The sequence below is a fragment of the Salvelinus fontinalis genome, chromosome 20 (assembly GCF_029448725.1).
Source record: "Salvelinus fontinalis isolate EN_2023a chromosome 20, ASM2944872v1, whole genome shotgun sequence".
NCBI classification, from domain to species: domain Eukaryota; kingdom Metazoa; phylum Chordata; class Actinopteri; order Salmoniformes; family Salmonidae; genus Salvelinus; species Salvelinus fontinalis.
The window spans coordinates 18,871,079-18,893,073 of NC_074684.1; the positions used below are offsets into that span (position 1 = coordinate 18,871,079).

General features: G+C 43.9%; 1 protein-coding gene across 5 annotated transcripts in view; it reads left to right on the forward strand.

Annotated features, from left to right (window-relative positions):
- The window catches only part of hivep2a (HIVEP zinc finger 2a), a 92,884-nt gene extending 89,642 nt beyond the window's left edge, over positions 1-3,242 (forward strand). For all 5 annotated transcript variants that reach the window (XM_055872719.1, XM_055872718.1, XM_055872720.1 and 2 more), the window contains one exon: positions 432-3,242. In XM_055872719.1, coding sequence (XP_055728694.1) covers positions 432-1,298 — 867 coding nt within the window. In that variant the 3' untranslated portion in view covers positions 1,299-3,242. The remainder of the gene's footprint in view (positions 1-431) is intronic.
- Positions 3,243-21,995: the final 18,753 nt, after the last annotated feature.

Consider the following 21,995-nt stretch of genomic DNA (forward strand, 5'->3'; position numbering starts at 1 on the left):
CGTAGCTTGGCTCATCACCCAGTGGTTAATAACTGCTGTTTTTGTTCTTAAGAGTCTTGTTAAACCAGACTTTCCAGGAACCCCAGTTTAAATAAAGCATGACATGGAGCCTGCTTCAGCTGTATCATTTTCAAATATTCATATTTGACTTATTTTTAGCTGGTAATAGTTTTGTCGTGTGTGAGCAGATTTTTCCTACCTTCTCAAAATCCATTACAATCTTTTCCTCATTCACAGTTTCTCAGTCAGTACGAACCCACATTTTCAAGTGTTAGCACTTTATACATCATTAGGTGTACCACAGTGTAGATGTTTTGCTGCATATAGTTGTGACATTTACTTAGTACCTTCAGAGATCATCTGCATACTAAGATCCACAGACCCTATTGATCCACTATACCTTGTACTGAATTCACCTTGTATTGTTTCAGGAGCAGAAGAAGAGTTCCCCTCCCCACAGCAGCCAGGAGTCCCCTCAACCCCACCAGGGCCTGTTCAGCCACCTCCCCCTGCACTCCCAGCAACAGGTCCGCACCTCCTTCCCCATGATCCCCATCGGCGGCATCCAGATGGTTCCCTCCGTGCCCACCTCAGTCACCGGCCTGGCCCACCCCGCCCGCCTCCCCCTGCAGAAGAGCACGTCCGAGGAGTCCAGCACCAGCGAGGTCTCCTTCCACCTGGCCGAGGGAGGAGGAGGGTCCAGGGGTTCCACCGGGTCGTCCGACTCACCCCAGCGCCAGGAGAGGATGGTGTCATCATCCTCTTCCTCTCGGGGGACGCCGGTCCCCTCCCCTGGCCCGTCCTTACCCTGGTCAGGAAGTCGCCAGGACAGCGCAGACATGTCAGACAGCAAGGACATTAAGCAGCAGGAGGAAAGCATACAGACTTGTACCAAAGCTATCGCCTCGCTCCGCATCGCTACAGAACATGACACTCTGGAGAAGGGCATGTTGGTGTGCTCTTCAGACGCCCATCAGAGACACCCCCCCCCACTGCCTCACTCCTCTCACTCCCCTTACCCCAGCCCTCAGGAGAGAGCCTCCAGCAGGATTCAGCACTTTAGTGGCCTAGAGGTTAGGCAGTCCCCGGACGGCCGCTCTGCCTCCCCTCTCCCCCTACACTCCAGCTCCAGCTTGGAGACCTCCCTGCCAGCCACATCAAAGGGCCCGGCGGGTTCCACGGCAGGCCCAGGCCACTGTGCCAAGGAGAGGTCGCCAGGTCAACAGAGCCCAGGGGAAAGACCAGAAAGCACAAAGAGAGGCAAAAATATATTAAAGGATGCCACCGAGAACAGGTGAACATTGTTAAAAAGGGAAGGACGTGCAACGTAAAGACATCAACCCGTACAATTGCACACACACACACACACACACACGACGCGCACACAGAGAAACAGACATTTAAACACACACACACACAAACAAGTCTTTAAACAAGCAAATTAAGTAGATACTCTGTAGTTTCAATGTATAGCATGCCTTTTATAACCTGGTTTGCTATTTTAACAATTTCTTTCTTATTTAAATTTTCAGAGAATATACATACAGTATGTTAACTTATATATGAGCCTGACCAAATTGATGATGGACTCCAGTCTGGTACTTTTAAATGTACAGATGTGCGTGCCTTTTCTTTACTTTTTGCTTATATTCTTATAAGCATATTAAGCAGGAAGATATGTTAATATATCACGTTTGTGTATCAGCTTTGTAATAAATGCAATTTCTCGTCTTTTTTAGACACTTGAGTCTGAATGATGTGAAGTATCAATATATGTAAGGTTGCACTAAAACTTATTTTTATATGAGTGAAATTAAATGGCTTTTGTGTACAGCAGCAATTCTATAATACTATTTATTGTATCATGTTTCATAAAATGTAAATTTTTCTTAATGTTGTGGATGCCTTTTCTATGTAAAGCATGGGTTTTGCTATGGCATAATTAGAGCAAACAATATGTACACTGTAAAATGGCTTTATATGTTAGAAGTATTTATATACACCTAAGTGAATGCACTTTACTTGGAGGTATATACATATGATACAATTTACCAGAATATATATCTAGTATATAAATATATATATATATATATATATATAGAATATATATGTGCACTTAGGTTTTAGATTGACACCCACATACAGTATGGTAGTTAGTTCTAAATGCTTGGACCTTTTTCTCTCCTGTTCGCTGGATTGGCTACACTAGTTGTGATTTTACATTTTTTACAAAAAGTAGAACTGTTCAGCATTAAGTGAATCAATGTGCATTTATTTTTTGTTTTCATTCAGCGCTTACTGAAGTAGTAGTGAAATATTAAAGATAGTTTGATCTTCTGTGAATCACGTTGCTTGAAGTACTTGATTTATTGATTAGTGTGGGGAACATTCCAGCTGATGTAAATATTGAATGCCCATGAATTTGTATACACACACACACACATATACAGACGCACGCACACACGCACACACACACACACACACACACACACACACACACACACACACACACACACACACACACACACACACACACACACACACACACACACACACACACACACACACACACACACACACACACACACACACACACACACACAGAGAGAGAGAGAGATTAGTGAGACACCAGTGTGTTACCTACGAGGAGACCCCAGCGGCTTACACACACACAGTCATACACATTTATACATGGAAAGAGTTCATTCTGGGCAATGACGTCAGTTCATCAACAAAACAAAAGATATTAAATGCTTGTACACACAGATATCCAGAACTCTGAAAAATGCACCTTATGTTTACTACATTTTGGGGGTACTATCCAATAATGCTGTATATCAATTTTGGAACTGGGATTTGGAATCCAGTTGCTTTTAAAAACCTGTTTGTGAATAAACAACCTAAACGAACAGGAGCATTCAGCCAGTCACTCGTGTGTGTATATCTGTATTTTGTATGGTGTGTATAAGATCTGTGTAATTTACTCTTTGGACATTTTTGTCACTAGTCCTTGGTATTCACCTAACTGTATTAACATGTCTTTCAAATCTAAGGTATCAAAGCACAAATCATAGTATAGAAACAAAAAAAAAGAAAAATGTTAAACATACATAAAAAGGGTAACATTGTGATGTTCAGTGGAAAGTACAATATCATGGAAGACCCCAGTTTCAAAAATTAATCACAGTGCAGGTGGAAATAAAACGGATTGTTGTTTTCAAATAAATACCACTACAATAAAATGTCCTCGATGCTTTAATTCTTTCCAAATACTTTTGGGCCTCACTGTATGTGGACACACTTGCAATATCACATAGGCCTACAGTACATGTCCTACTTTACAGTACATGTCCTTCTTTACAGTACATGTCCTTCTTTACAGTACATGTCCTACTTTACAGTACATGTCCTTCTTTACAGTACATGTCCTACTTTACAGTACATGTCTTTCTTTACAGTACATGTCCTACTTTACAGTACATGTCCTTCTTTACAGTACATGTTCTTCTTTACAGTACATGTCCTACTTTACAGTACATGTCCTTCTTTACAGTACATGTCCTACTTTACAGGACCATAGGCGCAACAGGAGTCTGCACACAAAACAAGTGTAGGCCTTTGGTAAACCTTTGGTAAACTTAACTCAGTTAAAGCTCTTCTGTAAAACCTGAAAGAGCTCTCCAGTTGCTAATCTTAGGCTATCACTGTCATACTGCGTAGAACACATAGTTACTTCCCTTTGGTTTAATCCGCTCTGACACAACTAGGTTGGTTATTCTCACTAACGTGTTTCTCTTTCAGATCACTTTGAAAGATACTTTAATCTTAGGGGTATTTTAGTCTTGATTAGTTTTGATTTCTTTACTTTGAAAGTTATTCTGTTTACGGAAATTGTCATGGGAATTCTCACCATAGATGATCAGTAACTCAAACCTATTTTGGATTGTCAGATTGTCATCCTCATGAATATTGCAACTGAAAAGAAAATCTTATTTACTCAATAATACATAGTCAAATTCAAGTAATCAAGTGCTACAACACTAAATAGGTATCATTGTAAAAATGTCCGCTAATGGTGTTACACTGATCATGTAGAGATTAACATGTAATACATATTGATATTCAGGTAGAATGTTTAAATAGGAATACATTACACACAATACATTTTAACCAGCCACCAAATGGCTATTGGTTGTTTCTTATCCAGGCGTGCGGATGCAGTGGCATGCTGCTGTGACAGTTGTATGTGAGAACGTTATATGTATTCTTGTCCTCACACCTCCATCAGGGTGGCGTGCAGGTGTTCGGTTGAGCATCCGCCCCAAGGACATGGCTGTGTCACTCAGACACCGGCCATCCATCTGCCTTTGTCCTGTCTCTTCAAGTCCAACCATCTCTGATGAACGGCTACAACAGACAGATCAGGACTGCAGGATGGCCGCTGGAGCCAGCCTCTTAATATAGAGTGGGGCAAAAAAGTATTTAGTCAGCCACCAATTGTGCAAGTTCTCCCACTTAAAAAGACGAGAGAGACCTGTAATTTTCATCACAGGTACACTTCAACTATGACAGACAAAATGAGATTTTTTTTCTCCAGAAAATCACATTGTAGGGTTTTTAATGAATTTATTTGCAAATTATGGTGGAAAAAAAGTATTTGGTCACCTACAAAAAAGCAAGATTTCTGGCTCTCACAGACCTGTAACTTCTTCTTTAAGAGGCTCCGCTGTCCTCCACTCGTTACCTGTATTAATGGCACCTGTTTGAACTTGTTATCAGTATAAAAGACACCTGTCCACAACCACAAACAGTCAGGCAAAAATTAAAGCAGGAACCACCAGTGACTCGGTCTATAAAAAAGTGGTCAGATGAAGCAGATGCTAAACTACAGGACTGTTAGCTAGCACAGACTGGAATATGTTCCGGGATTCTTCCGGATGGCATTGAGGAATACACCACATCAGTCACTGGCTTCATCAATAAGTGCATCGATGACGTCGTCCCCACAGTGACTGTACGTACATACCCCAACCAGAAGCCATGGATTACAGGCAACATTCGCACTGAACTAAAGAGTAGAGCTGCCGCTTTCAAGGAGCGGGAATCTAACCCGGAAGCTTATAAGAAATCCCGCTATACCCTCCGATGAACCATCAAAATGGAAAAGCATCAATACAGCAATAAGATCGAATCGTACTACACCGGCTTCGACACTCATCAGATGTGGCAGGGCTTGCAAACTACAGTATTACAGACTACAAAGGGAAGCACAGCCGAGAGCTGCCCAGTGACACGGGCCTACCAGACGAGCTAAATAACTTCTATGCTCGCTTCGAGGCAAGTAATACTGAAACATGCTTGAGAGCATCAGCTGTTCCAGACGACTGTGTGATCACGCTCTCCGCAGCCAATGTGAGTAAGACCTTTAAACAGGTCAACATTCACAAGGCCGCAGGGCCAGACGGATTACCAGGACGTGTACTCCGAGCATGCGCTGACCAACTGGCAAGTGTCTTCACTGACATTTTCAACCACTCCTGTCTGAGTCTGTAATACCAACATGTTTCAAGCATACCACCATAGTCCCTGTGCTCAAGAATACTAAGGTAACCTGCCTAAATGACTACCGACCCGTAGCATTCACGTCTGTAGCCATGAAATGCGTTGAAATGCTGGTCATGGCTCACATCAACACCATTTTCCCAGAAACCCTAGACCCACTCCAATTTGCATACCGCCCCAACAGATCCACAGATGATGCAATCTCTATTGCACTCCACACTGCCCTTTCCCACCTGGACAAAAGGAACACCTATGTGAGAATGCTATTCATTGACAACAGCTTAGTGTTCAACACCATAGTGCCCTCAAAGCTCATCACTTAGCTAAGGACCCTGGGACTAAACACCTCCCTCTGCAACTGGATCTTGCACTTCCTGACGGGCCGCCCCCAGGTGGTAAGGGTAGGTAACAACACATCCGCCCCGCTGATCCTCAACACGGGGGCCCCTCAGGCGTGCGTGCTCAGTCCCCTCCAGTACTCCCTGTTCACTCATGACTGCACGGCCAGAAACAACATCAACACCATCATTAAGTTTGCCGATGACACAACAGTGGTAGGCCTGATCACTGACAACGATGAGATAGCCTATAGGGAAGAGGTCAGAGACCTGACTGTGTGGTGCAAGGACAACAACCTCTCCCTCAACATGATCAAGACAAAGGAGATGATTGTGGAATACAGGAAAAAGAGGACCGAGCATGCCCCCATTCTCATTGACGGGGCCGTAGTGGAGCAGGTTGAGAGCTTCAAGTTCCTTGGTGTCCACATCACCAACAATCTAACATGGTCCAAGCACACCAAGACAGTCGTGAAGAGGGCACGACAAAACCTATTCCCCCTCAGCAGACTGAAAAGTTTTGGCATGGGTCCTCAGATCCTCAGAAGGCTTAACAGCTGCACCATCGAGAGCATCCTGACGGGTTGCATCACTGCCTGGTATGGCAACTGCTCGGCCTCCGACCGCAAGGCACTACAAAGGGTAGTGCGTACGGCCCAGTACATCACCGGGGCCAAGTTTCCTGCCATCCAGCCCCTCTATACCAGGCGGTGTCAGAGGAAGGCCCTAAAAATTGTCAAAGACCCCAGCCACCCTAGTCATAGACTGTTCTCTCTGCTACAGCACGGAAAGCGGCTACCAGAGCACCAAGTCTAGTTCCAAGTGGCTTCTAAACAGCTTCTACCCTCAAGCCATAAGACACCTGAACATCTAATGAAATGGCTACCCATACTTTTTCCATTGTCCCCCCCCCCCTTCTAAGCTGCTGCATTGTTGCTTTAATAACTCTATCTACATGTACATATTACCTCAATTACCTCAACACCGGTGCCCCTGCACAATGACTCTATACCGGTACCCTCTGTATATAGCCCCGCTATTGTTATTTACTGCTGCTCTTTAATTATTTTGTTATTCTTATCTCTTCATTTTTGGGGGGTATTTTCTTAAAACTGCATTGTTAGTTAAGGGCTTGTAAAATAAGCATTATACTGTAAGGTTTACACCTGTTGTATTCGGCACGTGACCAATAAAAATGTATTTGATTTATTGTGAAGTGTTTATTGCAAGTGCCACATTAGGTATGGTTTAGGGGGTGTGCTGTGGCATGACACTTAGAATATAGATACATTACAGATTATCTCTATTTTTGCTGTACTGTGTATGCAACGAAGTGTATATGATCAATGTATTTTTTTTTACAATGTATAATTTACAAAGGTCTCCTGTGTAAAGGAGGTCTTCTGACCTCAGCTGGACTTTCCTGGATAAAATCAAAGCATTCTATTTAGAATTGATGAATCGTCAAGCCATGCAATTGTTTTGTGCTGTAAACAAGCTGTCTAAAAGCTGTCATATTTAGCCAAACGTTAAATTTGCCCTTTGCAATCACCATCATGTAGTACTATATGGAAGACTGCAATTTGTCATCAAGATGTGTTCCAAAGAAATGGTGTGTGCCTGTTTTCCTGGAGAGGCATCTGGTTGGAGGAGTAAACAGCTTTCCAATTTTAAGTGCCAGGAAAAAAGTAAACAAATTAAAACCATAGCCTCTCAAATTTTCCCCTCTCATTTCCATTTTTCCAGGATTGGGAAAGTTCATCTGAGCACTTGACAGGAAAAACTGGTGTCATTAACAACCTCAGATGGAAACCACTTGCCTTCGGAAAGTATTCAGACCCCTTGACTTTTTCCACATTTTACAGCCTTATTCTATAATGGATGAAATATTTGGATGAAATATTTAAAAAATCTCAGCAATCTACACACAATACTACACAATGACAAAGCAAAAACTGTTTTTAGAAATGTTTGCAAATGTATTAAATATTTAAAAAAACTTTTACACAAAAGTATTCAGATCCTTTGCTATGAGACTCGAATTTGAGCTCAGGTGCGTCCTGTTTGCATTGATCATCCTTGAGATGTTTCTACAACTTGATTGGAGTCCACCTGTGGTAAATTAAATTATTGGACATGATTTCGAAAGATACACACCTGTATAAGGTCCCACAGTTGACAGTGCATGTCAGAGCAAAAACCAAGCCATGAGGTCGAAGGAATTGTCCGTAGAGCTCAGAGACAGGACAGTGTCGAGGCACAAATCTGAGGAAGGGTACCAAAAAATGTCTGCAGCATTGAAGGTCCCCAAGAACACAGTGGCCTCCATCATTCTTAAATGGAAGAAGTTTGGAACCACCAAGACTCTTCCTAGAGCTGGTCACCCGGCCAAACTGAGCAATCGGGGGAGAAGGGCCATGGTCATGGAGGTGACCAAGAACCCGGTGGTCACTCCGACAGAGCTCCAGAGATCCTCTGTGGAGATGGGAGAACCTTCCAGAAGGACAACCATCTCTGCAGCACTCCACCAATCAGGCCTTTATGGTAGAGTGGCCAGACGGAAGCTATGCCTCAGTAAAAGGCATATGACAACCCGCTTGGAGTTTGCCAAAAGGCACCTAAAGACACTCAGACCATGAGAAACAAGATTCTCTGGTCTGATGAAACCAAAATTGAGCTCTTTGGTCTGAATGCCAAGCGTCACATCTGGAGGAAACTTGGCACCATCCCTACTGTGAAGCATGGTGGTGGCAGCATAATGCTTTGGGGATGTTTTTCAGTGGCAGGGACTGGGAGACTAGTCAGGATCGAGGCAAAGATGAACGGAGCAAAGTACAGAGAGATCCTTGATGAAAACCTGCTCCAGAGAGCTCAGGCCTTCAGACTGGGGCATTGGTTCACCTTCCAACAGGACAACGACCCTAAGCACACAGCCAAGACAACGCAGGAGTGGCTTGGGGACAAGTCTCTGAATGCCCTTGAGTCGCCCAGCCAGAGTCCGGACGTGAACCCAATCGAACATCTCTGGAGAGACCTGAAAATAGCTTTGCAGCAACACTCCCCATCCAACCTGACTGAGTCTGAGAGGATCTGCAGAGAAGAATGGGAAAAACTCCACAAATACAGGTGTGCCAAGCTTGCAGCATCATACCCAAAAAGACTTGAGACTGTAATTGCTGCCAAAGGTGCTTCAATAAGGTACTGAGTAAATGGTCTGACTGCTTATGTAAATGTGATATTAAAGTGTTTTTTTTATTTTTTATAAATTAGCAAACATTTCTAAAAATCGTTTTTTACTTTGTCGTTATGGAGTATTGTGTGTAGATTGATGAGGGAAATAAACAATTAAATCAATTTTAGAATAAGGATGTAACGTATGAATATGTGGAAAAAGTCAAGTGGTCTGAATGCTTTCCCGAAGGCACTATACTGTAACTTTACTGTACCTATGCGTGATGGCTTGACCAAAGAGGAGATAATAATGAGGTAGGTGTGTGTCAGCACCATTGGAATATAAACCATAACAACATGTTTCCTAATTGGTGTTCAGAAACTGTAATTCAATGAATGTCAATGCAAGACATAGACACATAGGATTATTCCGAAATACCCGCACTACATAAAGGCTGGGTACACTGTACCCTAAATAAAAGTCAGCACTGACATAGAATATAATATTTTAATGTAGAAATTATTTTATCGACTCTGGGCTAAACTGCTTTGAGAACATTAATGTCATAGAGATATACCGCCATCTGTAGGTAAAACAAAGTACAGCTGTGTAGAAAACCTGGTCAAAATGTGGAGGGAAAAGTATCGGACTGCACGTAAGTAGACGATGACTGTCCTCTACTAGTCAGCACCTCTCATGTATTTCGTCTTATCCCCTTACATGACACTTTCATAGTTTTATTTCATGAGACACGCTTTGAATCATTTAGCATCACAGCAATTAGATTATAATACCTTAAAAATGTATGCAATTACATACGTAAACAATGTATCAATAATGTTGCCCAAGGCAAGAAAATGCCAAACATCTTCCCCAGTTACTGACTATCGCACAATCACACAACATGAGGAAACTGTCTGTGTCTATGTCCTAGGAGAAAAATCACTCCAATGTCCCTCATAAGATCTCAGCCATGGTGCTGACATGAACTTTCCAATGTTATGTACAGTATTGACGGAGTCTGACTCTGATTGGGAGCAGCTCTCTTTCCACAAGGTAGAGAGGTATTTTTATTGTCCAGGCTGTTTGGCTGCCTCCCAGATGGATGAAGCTCCTTCTCTCTGGCCCTGAGCTCCAGGCTAGCTGATAGGGGACTGGAGCCACATATGGTCCACATAGGAACTCTGAGTCATAAACGGAACCAGATGTAGGGCTGAAAACAACAGTCTCTGAGTCAGACTAATGTTATTGTTTATTGTAATCTCTCACATTGGTGGTGATATGAGAGCCTAATGGAACAGATACACAATCAGCATTTGTGAGAGCAGTTTGGGAGAATCATTGTAATATCTGCGACCTGACCAGAATATTCTTTTAACACTACATTTATTTTATGGAAACAGGGTTAGACCAGATTCGCCGGCTTTTGTTTCCTAAAAATGTGGTCCTCTGCATGTATTTACGCCAGATGTCCTTGGTTCTACATGTCATATACTGTGTCAAATCCTGGTTCATTTACTGTTTATGGTCTGTACATGCTAGCCAATGTTTTCCATTTAGGATGCTCTATATTCCTTTGTATTACATTTTGAACATTATTTAAATGTTTTTGTAAACCCTCACAGATCCTCTAAAGATAGAATCCCCCCCCACACACACATACACACCTCTCTACCTTTCTCCCTCTCTCTCGCTCTCTCCAAATGCAATCCCATAATAAGTATTTTAGGTTCATTTGGATATGGGAACGAGATTTTGAATGGCTCTTTCTGAGAAGGAGAGCTGTTTTTGATGTTTTTGCATTATCCACACTGTATCGCGTCACCGTCCTAGAGAGAACACTAGAGAGAACACTAGAGAGAACACTAGAGAGAACACTGTGTGGTAATGAGTTAATTGCTCTGTAATTAGGAAATTGTAGAACAGCACAATGTTGGGTTTGGAGCAATGGCCTCTCCATACCCTGATAGCCTCCACTCACATCAGATGATGCTCTCTCTCTCTGTCTACAGTAACTGTTCAAGTCCACATAGTTATCTAACCCCCCCGCCTTGGTCCTGGGAAGAGTCCTTGGCTTGTACTTTGCCAGGCTGGCTTTTCACCCTAACTCACCACACTGACTGAGTGTGTGTGAAATGTATCTAAGGAGAACAAGATGGCCCAGAATGCCTTCCGTTTGAGTCAGGCCCTGCTGAATTGTGATCACACTCACAGCTGCCACCGTTAAGATTTATTTGGAAACATCGGGGGAAAGAACAACATCCATTCTGCTGTGATGGGCTTGAAAAAGGGCAAGGGTGTGCTGAACATACTGACAGGTTACATTCAATCAGATGGAGGGAGCTTTTGGAGGACAGGGCAGGGCTGTCTGCTTCACACCGGGACAACCCTCTCTCCATTAATCCAGCCCTCTAAATTAGTCAGCAGCAGCATCACACCATCACCATGCCGTCTCTCTGTCTTCCCACCGACACCGCTCCAGGTCACACATTAATGATACGTCTCAGCAGAAATCTGGATAGAAAACCTTTTCTTCTCTCCTGTCACAGGTCCTCGCTGGGGTGTTTATGGGACAAATGGAATGCGTTGAAAAAGTGAAGAAGGTGTTGCAGCAACACATTCCAATGTCTTGTCTTCTACTCTGTAGTATGTTACAGTATTATGAGACGGGATTCCTGGAGCCATGTTAGTATTAGTCAGGAGCAAAGGAGGGGAGAGCAGCCCAGCTGTCAACTTCAGAGATGTGGCCAGAACGTCCAACATCTCTGGAGATGATTGTGGACTACAGGAAAAGGAGGACCGAGCACGCCCCCATTCTCATCGACGGGGCCGTAGTGGAGCAGGCTGAGAGCTTCAAGTTTCTTGGTGTCCACATCACCAACAAATTAACATGGCCCACCAAGACAGTCGTGAAGAGGGTACGACAATACCTATTCCCCCTCAGGAGACTGAAAACATTTGGCATAGGTCCTCAGATCCTCAGAAGGTTTTACAGCTGCACCATCGAAAGCATCACTGCCTGGTATGGCAACTGCTCGGCCTCCGACCGCAAGGCACTACAGAGGGTAATGCGTACGGCACAGTACATCACCGGGGCCAAGCTTCCTGCCATCCAGGACCTCTATACCAGGCGGTGTCAGAGGAAGGCCCTAAAAATTGTCAAAGACTCCAGCCACCGTAGTCATAGACTGTTCTCACTACTACAGCACGGCAAGCGGTACCGGAGCAACAAGTCTAGGTCCAAGAGGCTTCTAAACAGCTTCTACCTCCTAACCATAAGACTCCTGAACAGCTAATGAAATGGCTACCCATACTTTTTCCATTTTCCACTGCTACTCTCTGTTATTATCTATGCATAGTCACTTTAATAACTTTACCTACATGTACATATTACCTCAATTACCTCAACACCGGTGCCCCGCACATTGACTCTTACTTTTTGGGGGGTATTTTCTTAAAACTCCATTGTTAAGGGCTTGTAAGTAAGCATTTCACTGTAAGGTAAATAAATACCTGTTATATTCGGTACGTGACAAATACAATTGGATTGGATTGATTTGATTTGATTTTGAGATAGACATAACACAGAGGAAACAACAGAGCCAACACAGAGATGTGTATAGAATGTGAGCTTCCCAAAGTGGGTAGGAGAAAAAGGAGAGGAGCAGGAGGGATGGTGGGAATGGAGGAATGGATGGGGGGATGGATGAATTAGGGGGGGGGTGAAGCAGCGGGGAAGATGGAGCTCAGTGAGACAGAGAAGACATATGGTTGGAAAATCTGTCCCTGATTACATCACTACACTCTCAGGCCACATTTGGTTGAGGTATGCCCAGGGATGGAGGAGGGAGGTGGTGTCAGGGAGAGAGGGAAGGAGGGATAGAGAGAGAACAGGTCTAATCTCATTGACGTGTGTTTGGGCTGGGGTACAGGGTGGACTTGGCTCCATCTGTCTTTTTGTTATTCTTAGAGCTACGTTGTCGTCATCCGCTCCGCGTTGGTGGCGTTTCAAAATGTCACACTGTGTTGCAAAATGCAGACCGTCAGCATACTGACTGATGCCTCCACCCAAACTTGAGAGAACCGGACAAAAACAAGAATGAGAGTGTTTAATACATTGTGAGTGAGGAATGATGTTATGATTATTATCAATAACGCAACATTCACAAGCGATTGCTCATTCTGACACATCAGTGAAACTGGGTGAAATAAAAACACAATCTTTTACACACTTGTGGCAATATCATTGTAACTACTACATTTTTACTTTAACCACATGGGCGAAGACTGCTTATGAAAATGTTGAAGACTTAATTGACATTTGAATTTCAAGGCCAAACCAGTGGCGGCAATTAGGGATTTTTTTTATTTATAAAAGAAAATTATGTATGTGATAAATGATAATCAGAACAACCAAATACAAGTATTTCTGTACATTTTTGGTGAATTATACAATTTAGCCTCAAAGCAATTCTCCAAGAACTCCCAAGTTCTCTCCATGAATCCAAACCTCTAGATATAGGCACAAAAGTTATAAAACATTTGAAGTAGCAACCTAAAAATGTATGTTTTTCTGGTTGCATAATTACATGATTCTACAAAGGAACAACATCAGTGATTCTTTTCTTAACCTATGCTAAGTACTGTTATTTTACTTCATTCATAAACGGTGGATGTGGTAAGTTGATTATGGTTACTGGAAAAATGTGGATAGGTAAAAAATTGGATGTGCAAAGGTCCCAAACAAGCTAATCCCATGCCACCGCAAAGCCTTCTGCTGTGGTGGCGCCAGGAAAGCAATTCACTACAGACAGTGGATTATTTGTTTCAGCATACACACACATCTTTGTTGTTTTGTTGCGCCTGGAAAAGAAAGTGTAAATATGCCATTGCAAAACCAATGCTTTTCAAATGTATAACTGTTTCGAAATAGTAATACTGGGGATCATTGTGGTGATAAGGTTAGAGTTCAATATATCAAAAGATAAATGTTCTAATGGTTATGAGTAATAGTAAGGCCCTCTTCAGTTGATATTGGAAGATTGCCCCTCTTCAGTGATATTGGAAGATTGCCCCTCTTCAGTGATATTGGAAGATTGCCCCTCTTCAGTGATATTGGAAGATTGCCCCTCTTCAGTTGATATTGGAAGATTGCCCCTCTTCAGTTGATATTGGAAGATTGCCCCTCTTCAGTTGATATTGGAAGATTGCCCCTCTTCAGTTGATATTGGAAGATTGCCCCTCTTCAGTTGATATTGGAAGATTGCCCCTCTTCAGTTGATATTGGAAGATTGCCCCTCTTCAGTTGATATTGGAAGATTGGCTGCTGAGATCTTTATCCAGTCTATCAGGAGTCTAGTCTAGATACATCCATCTCTCCTAAGGTATTCACAGATACTGCTGAGTTGTCTGCTTTCAAATGCATTCAACAGGACGAGCTCAAAAGTGTGTTTTTACTCAAAGGGGACTTTTATACTTATTAAACCAAAAAAACATTTACCGGCAATTCCACTTCCCTTCTCTCTCCTCCCGGTGCTTTCCAGAGGGGCTAATCAGTAATAATCCCATTTGATTTCTCTCCACACATGGCTTCCAAACCCCAAAGTGGACCACGAAAAGCAGGATGTGGTGAGGCTCCTGTAGATATGGCCACTGAGACACATTATAATGTGGTCTCTCTCCCAGTGCTGTGTCTGATTGTGGCAAGACGGGCCGCTGGCTTTGGGAACTCCATTAGTTTAAAACCTTCAACATGATGGGCCTGGCAGTTCCAGTAGACAGATAGGCACAAAGAGCCCATTTCAAGTCTAACTCCTCCGTTTCTGTTCTATAATCAGACGTTCACGTTACACAGGAGACAGGGTAGTGTGTGGGTGTTGGAAAGGTAGGGAGAACATTGGATCCTTCAAAAGGTAAGGAACATGTGTTTTGTATAAACTACATTTGAATCAATTATAATCTTGGCTGAATCCCATAACATCTCTATTTTGGACTAAAAATTGCATTTTTAGTAGAGATGTAAAAAATGTAAAACCCTCCACTCCGCCCAATAAACATATATTGCCATAATGGTCAGGAGGTGTGTCAGCCTACATCAGTCTCACCAAAAGCAGCAAATTTGAATCTAAAGGGTCACGTGGTCTTTAACTGATCTTTTAAATCTTACGACATGTGGAACTGTAGCGCATGGGGAAAAAACGAAATGATGCACTGACAAGGATTGTGTGCTAGGGGGAGCTGTCTCAACGGGAGTGAGTAACAGCGCTGGCTTCTCTAACTTTCCACTAAAGCCAGAAAATAAAAGTGGCACAAATTCCTGTTGGCCATAGGTTATCTCTGCTCTTGAACTACTTATGAGGAACACAACCTTTTGAGCATAAACGTACAAATAAATACATATTCATTAATAAAGAAAACAAAACAAAAATCAGATAATTGCAAATGCTCTGATAGTTTTAACTCTTCTCTATTTTGATGTGTTGTACCGTATGCCAACCCTGTGGCGACCAGGAAGTGAGTACTGTTCAATCTCTCAATATGAAGCATGTGAACCTTGTGTGACGTGTCACTTTATTGTAATTAATTCCAGGTGCCACCTGTTAGAGTGGGGCTGGGTTTTGTATTTAAATGCCCAGTGTTTCCTGAGTCCAGCAGATCCCTTTTTATTTTTTGTTAAAAAAAATTATCCATGTAGAGGTTGGCGGTCGCTGGGAGGACGGTGTGGCAAAAGGCGTTCACTTACATAGGTTCGGTTTGCTTCTAGCAGAACTAGGCTAAGCAAAACAAATGTCTGTGCTAGCATACATTACTCCCTAAAGACCTTCACTTGAAAAATTAGAAAAAAGTGGCAATATTTCTGTTGTTTGTTCCTTTTGAGCCCCCGTATCAACAACATACACTTCCTCAAAATAGGCTGAATTGATTTAGATAAATAGTTAATTTTGATGTTTTTACCAAGGAGGTCTTAGGTGCATAATTTTAGATCTACAATGTTTATTGCAGTATTTATCAATTGAACAAAATGTATTGTTGAGGGACAAAACACTTCGTGTTCCCACTCCTACTAGGAGGAGTACTGTTGACCAATCACTGACGAAAGGTTCGTAGACTTCGGCTTCCTTCCGAACTTCGGACTTGCCTCAAGAAAAAAATGTGTGTTCAAACAGCTGATAAAACCCCTGCCAAAGACTAAAACTAACAAACACTTCACATTATGTATGTGCAAACTGTTTCAACTGGGAAACATTAGTCCATCCCTGTTCCTGGAAAGCTACCATCCTGTAGGTTTTACTCCAACCCCAGTTGTAACTAACCTGATTCAGCTTGTCAACCAAACAATTATTAGAATCAGGTGTGATAGAGTAGAGTTGGCGTTTAAACCTACAAGACAGTAGCTCTCCAGGAACAGGGTTGGAGAGCCCTGCTTTAGTCCATTTCACAGGGCAAATTAGAGTATGTGCCTTGCTCAAGGGCACATCAACAGATTTTTCACCTAGTCAACACAGGGATTCAAACCAGTGATCTTTTGGTTACTGGCCCAACGCTCTTAACCACTAGCCTACCTGCCACCCATAGTCCAAATGTAGTGAAACTAGATTGTAAGTGTGTTTGCAGTATGAGAGCCCATCTCCCTCCAGATCCGTTCTCCTTCCCCAGGACATTCCCTCCTCAGTTTGCACTTATTTTTTGCAATGGAAAAGCGTTTGTTTATTTTCTGTAGGCCTAAAGCATAAATATATAGAAGCCATAAATCAACATATAAATATCCCACAATCAATGGAGCGCTCCGCACCCTGATGCTCATTTAACAAGCTATCCAATAACAATATTAAACATTAGCTTTACTATAAATATCAATAATTACAAGTGAAAACACCTGAGGAGGGAGTGCTCTGGGAGAAGCAGAGAAGATCTGAAGGGAGATAGGGGACTGACACAGCAAGCACACTTACAATCCGGTTCCACTGAATTTGGACCAAGCCACACCATCCCTGCTCTCGTCCTCCCAGCGCATGCCAACCTGTGCACGGAAAATAGAGTTCTGCTGGACACAGGGAAAGACTGGGCATATACTGTAAAAGAAAAACCCTGCTCCCCTACTGACAGGTAGCACCTGGAGATAATCACATATACATGACACATGTCACACCTGCAAGAGTGTCAAAAGAAAGAGGTAATTGTAGAAACCAATACAATTGATGAAATATCTCCCTTTGGCTTATATTCTAGAAACAGATCTGTGTGCCAGGGAGAAGGTGTCAAAGAAATATGTGGTCAACTATTTTTATCCTTGAACATTCTTAGTAGACACAGTCAAAGCTGTGGATTTTTAAAATAATCTTACATTGAGACTGGCAAACAAACAAATATATGCGCACACATGACGCACGCACGCACACACAAAAACACACACACTCATACACAAAAGGTTACCATTTGCCGGGCCACCAGACAACACTCTGTCTAAACTACTAAAAACTCTGCAACGGCTGTCCTGCTCTACTGACATGTCATATAGTTAAGTATTAGTCATTCCCTTTTAATTTGCCTTTTATCAATGTCCAATAGTGTCATTTGTGCTCTCCAGGAAGTAGAAGTACATTATTTGATTATTTGGACTGTTGTGTCTAGTGCTGTAGTGGTGACACATGTTTTCAGTCTATTCAGGAGATCATACATCTCAACTTTCCACTGCAAATGTAAATGTAAATGTTTAGCGGTCTATCTGCCCCCAGTTAAGGAGGAAAGAGAATGATGAAAACATGACATTACAGTCATAGTCACTGGCTCCTGGTCAGAGTATCAGGAATCAAGGTAAGACCCAGATGCAGACTGTTGAAGTAACAATGTTTATTGTAGCAACAGGTGCAGGCAACGACAGGTCAAGGCAGGCAAGGGTCGATAATCCAGAGTACCGTAATTTCCGGACTATAAGCCGCTACTTTTTTCCCACGCTATGAACCTCGCGCTTTATACAATGACGCGGCTAATTTATGGATTTTTCCCGCTTTCACAAATTCATGCCGCCAAAAAACTGAGCACCGTCATATAATGTGACGCAAATCGAGCGCGCTCAAACTTGCCATCATTCTGATTACGGTAGTCATTTTGTCACCCTCATCATGGCAAAGACACGGAGAAATGCATATGATGCAGCTTTCAAGTTGAAGGCGATCGATCTGGCTGTTGGAAAGGGAAATAGAGCTGCTGCACGGGAGCTTGGCCTTAATGAGTCTATGATAAGACGTTGGAAACAGCAGCATGAGCAACTGACTCAGTGCAGAAAGACAACAAAAGCTTTCAGAGGGAAGAAAAGCAGATGGCCCGAATTAGAAAATGAGCTTGAAGACTGGGTCAACACACAGAGAGCAGACGGCCGAGGTGTTTCAACTGTGCAGATCCGACTGAAAGCTAAAAGAATCGCCACCGCACTGAAGTTTGAGGATTTTAGAGGTGGACCATCGTGGTGTCTAAGATTTATGAGACGTAAAGGCCTGTCCATCAGGGTACGGACGAGTCTGTGTCAGCAGCTCCCTCCCGACTACGAGGAAAAAGTTTCAAACTTCCGTAAATTCACTGATGCAAAGATAGCGGAGCATTCCATCGGCCCGCACGACATCATAAATATGGACGAGGTTCCTCTGACGTTTGACCTGCCGCTCACTCGGACTGTCAACAGGAAAGGCGAATCATCCATCACGCTGAAAACAACTGGGCATGAAAAAACGCACTTCACCTGTGTCCTGAGCTGCACGGCATCGGGAGAAAAGCTTCCACCGATGTTTATTTTCAAACGCATGACGATGCCAAAAGAAAGATTCCCGAGAGGAATTGTTGTGAAAGTCAACAAGAAAGGATGGATGACGGAAAGCATAATGCATGAATGGCATACGGAGTGTTACGGCAAGCGACCGGGAGGATTCTTTCACAAGAACAAGGCATTACTCGTGTTGGACAGCATGAGGGCCCACATAACAGATTCTGTGAAAGAAGCCATCAAGAGGACAAACTCAATTCCAGCTGTGATTCCTGGGGGCACAACAAAGTATTTGCAGCCACTCGACATCAGTGTAAATCGTGCATTTAAGGTGGCGCTCCGTGTTCAGTGGGAGGTTTGGATGACAAGTGGGGAGAAATCCTTCACTAAAACGGGCCGCATGCGAAGAGCAACTTATGGTCAAGTCTGCCAGTGGGTCCTGACAGCGTGGAGCATTGTCAAAAGATCCACTATCATCAACGGGTTTCGAAAGGCTGGACTGCTGCGTGTTGAAGAGGGCAGCATGAGCTCAGCGGGGAATTTGCCTCCGGATGAAAGTGACGAGAGCGACAATGAAAACAATCCAACATCGGATGAAGCAATTCTGAGGCTATTCAACTCCGACACCGAAGGAGATGACTTCAGTGGTTTCAGTGCACAGGAGGAGGAAGATAGTGACCAATGACTTTCTTGGTAGGCTACTGTTTACTGCTATTTTTTTTTTTTTTTTTTTTGTTACAAGCCGTGTTTCGTTAAAGCCTAGGTATTTATTTTTGTTACAAGCCGTGTTTCGTTAAAGCCTATTTATTTTTGTTACAAGCCGTGTTTCGTTTAAAGGCTGTGTAAAGTTTATTTGTTTCAATGTACCGGTAGGCACCTGCGGCTTATATACACGTGCGGCTTATTTATGTACAAAATACATATATTTTTTAAATTCAGTGGGTGCGGCTTATATTCAGGTGCGCTTAATAGTCCAGCAATTACGGTATAGGGGCAAAGGTACAGAACAGCAGGCAGGCTCAGGGTCAGGTCTGGCAGAAATTGGTAATCCAGAGGTAGGGCAAAGGGACAGGACGGCAGGTGGGCTCAGAGTCAGGACAGGCAGAGTAGTTGGTCAGGAAAGGGTCAAAACCAGGGGGGCCAAGAAAAAGAGAGACTGGGAAAAAGCAGGAGCTGAGAAAACGCTGATTGACTTGACAAACAAGACAAACTGGCAACGGACAGAGAACACAGGTATAAATACACAGGGGATAATGGGGAAGATGGGCGACACCTGGAAGGGGTGGAGAAAATCACAAGGACAGGTGAAACAGATCAGGCTGTGACAGTATCGGGGTCCGATGGCGATCCACTTGTCGTCGATACCTGGAGGTTGTCTTGAGGAGGGCCGACCGGGCTCTCCTCCAGGTACGACGACAGCGTCGGACAAACATCTGGGCAGAGGGTAAGCCGACCTCTTCCTCCTGCTCGGGGAAGAGCGGGGGCTGATACCCCAGGGAACACAAACGGAGATAGGCCCGTAGTCTCAAGATCTTGGTTGGCTCGCTCCGACTGGCCATTGGACTAGGGGTGGAACCCAGAGGACAGGCTGGCCGACGACCCAATGAGGGCACAGAACCCTTTCCAGAACCGGGACGTGCTGTAACCCCGGATAAAGCGGCAATAGAAGTTGGCTAACCCCAGGAAGCATTGCAGCTCCACCCTGGAAGTAGGCTGGGGTCAATCCACCACCGCTCTTACCTTCCCTGGATCCATTTGCACACTTCCTGTGGCAATGATGAAACCCAGAAAAGGGATGGTGGAATGATGGAACTCGCACTTCTCTGCTTTTACAGACAGCTGGTTCTCCAGGAGGTGTTGGAGAACCTGTCAGACGTGGAGTACATGTTCTTGGGTGGAACGGGAGAAGATGAGCATGTCATCTAGGTAGACAAAGATGAACCGGTTCAACATGTCGCGGAGAACATCATTGGCCAGAGCCTGGAACACAGCAGGGGTGCTGTAGGCCAAATGGCATGACCATATATTCGTAGTGACCACGTTGAAGGTGGTCTTCCACTCGTCCCCTTCCCGTATCCGCACCAGGTGGCAGGTGTTCCATAGATCCAGCTTGGAAAACAAGGTGGCCCCCTGGAGCGTCTCAAAGGCAGAGGAGATGAGTGGTAGCGGGTAGCGGTTCTTCACCGTTATGTCATTGAGACCCCGGTAGTCGATGCACCCAGCACCGGCGGGAGAAGAAGAAGGACGGATGAATCCTGCAGCAAGGGATTCCCCAATGTATGTCTCCATCTCCTTGGTCTCTGGTCCCGGCAGAGGGTACATTCGTCCCCGGGGCAGGTTGTGCTGACTTCAGGCAATGGACGTGGCAGAATGGGCTCCAGCCCATGATGGCACCAGTAGACCAGTTAATGAGGGGATTGTATCGCTGGAGCCAGGAGAATCCCAACACCACGGGAATTGTTTTAATTTGACCTTTATTTAACTAGGCAAGTCAGTTAATAACAAATTCTTATTTTCAATGACGGCTTAGGAACAGTTGGTTAACTGCCTTGTTCAGGGGCAGAACGACAGATTTGTACCTTGTCAGCTGGGGGATTCGATCTTACAACCTTTCGGTTACTAGTCCAACGCTCTAACTACTAGGCTATGCTGCCACCGAGGGGACGTGATGAGCAGGAACTGGATAGCCTCACTGTGGTTCCTTGACACACGTAGGTTGATTGAAGTGGTGTTGTTAGTGATTCCGCCTATAGAACGCGCGTTCTGCGCTCTAACGTCCATAGGAATGGAGAGGGGCTGAGTGGAGAGGTTCAGCTCAGACGCCAGGTTAGCGTCCAAAAAGCTTTCGTCGGCCCCAGAGTCAATGAGAACCCGGAGAGATTTGGACTGGTCTCCCCACAGCCGAATGGCATGAAAAGGGGTGCGAGCAAGGGAAGCAGGAACATTCTCCATATGGCCCACCAGAGCCTGGTTCTTTTAAAGGACACAAAATGACCAAGAGACCCACAATACAGACAACTCTTCGTGTCGATCCTGTATTGCCATCCACTGGCGACAGCCCAGCTCTGCCTAGTGGCATAGGCTCAGAAAGTGGTGACTCGGCCGTCTTTGCAGCCCTCAGGGCAGGTTGGGAAGCCTCGGGTTCTCTCGGCAACAAGATCGTTGG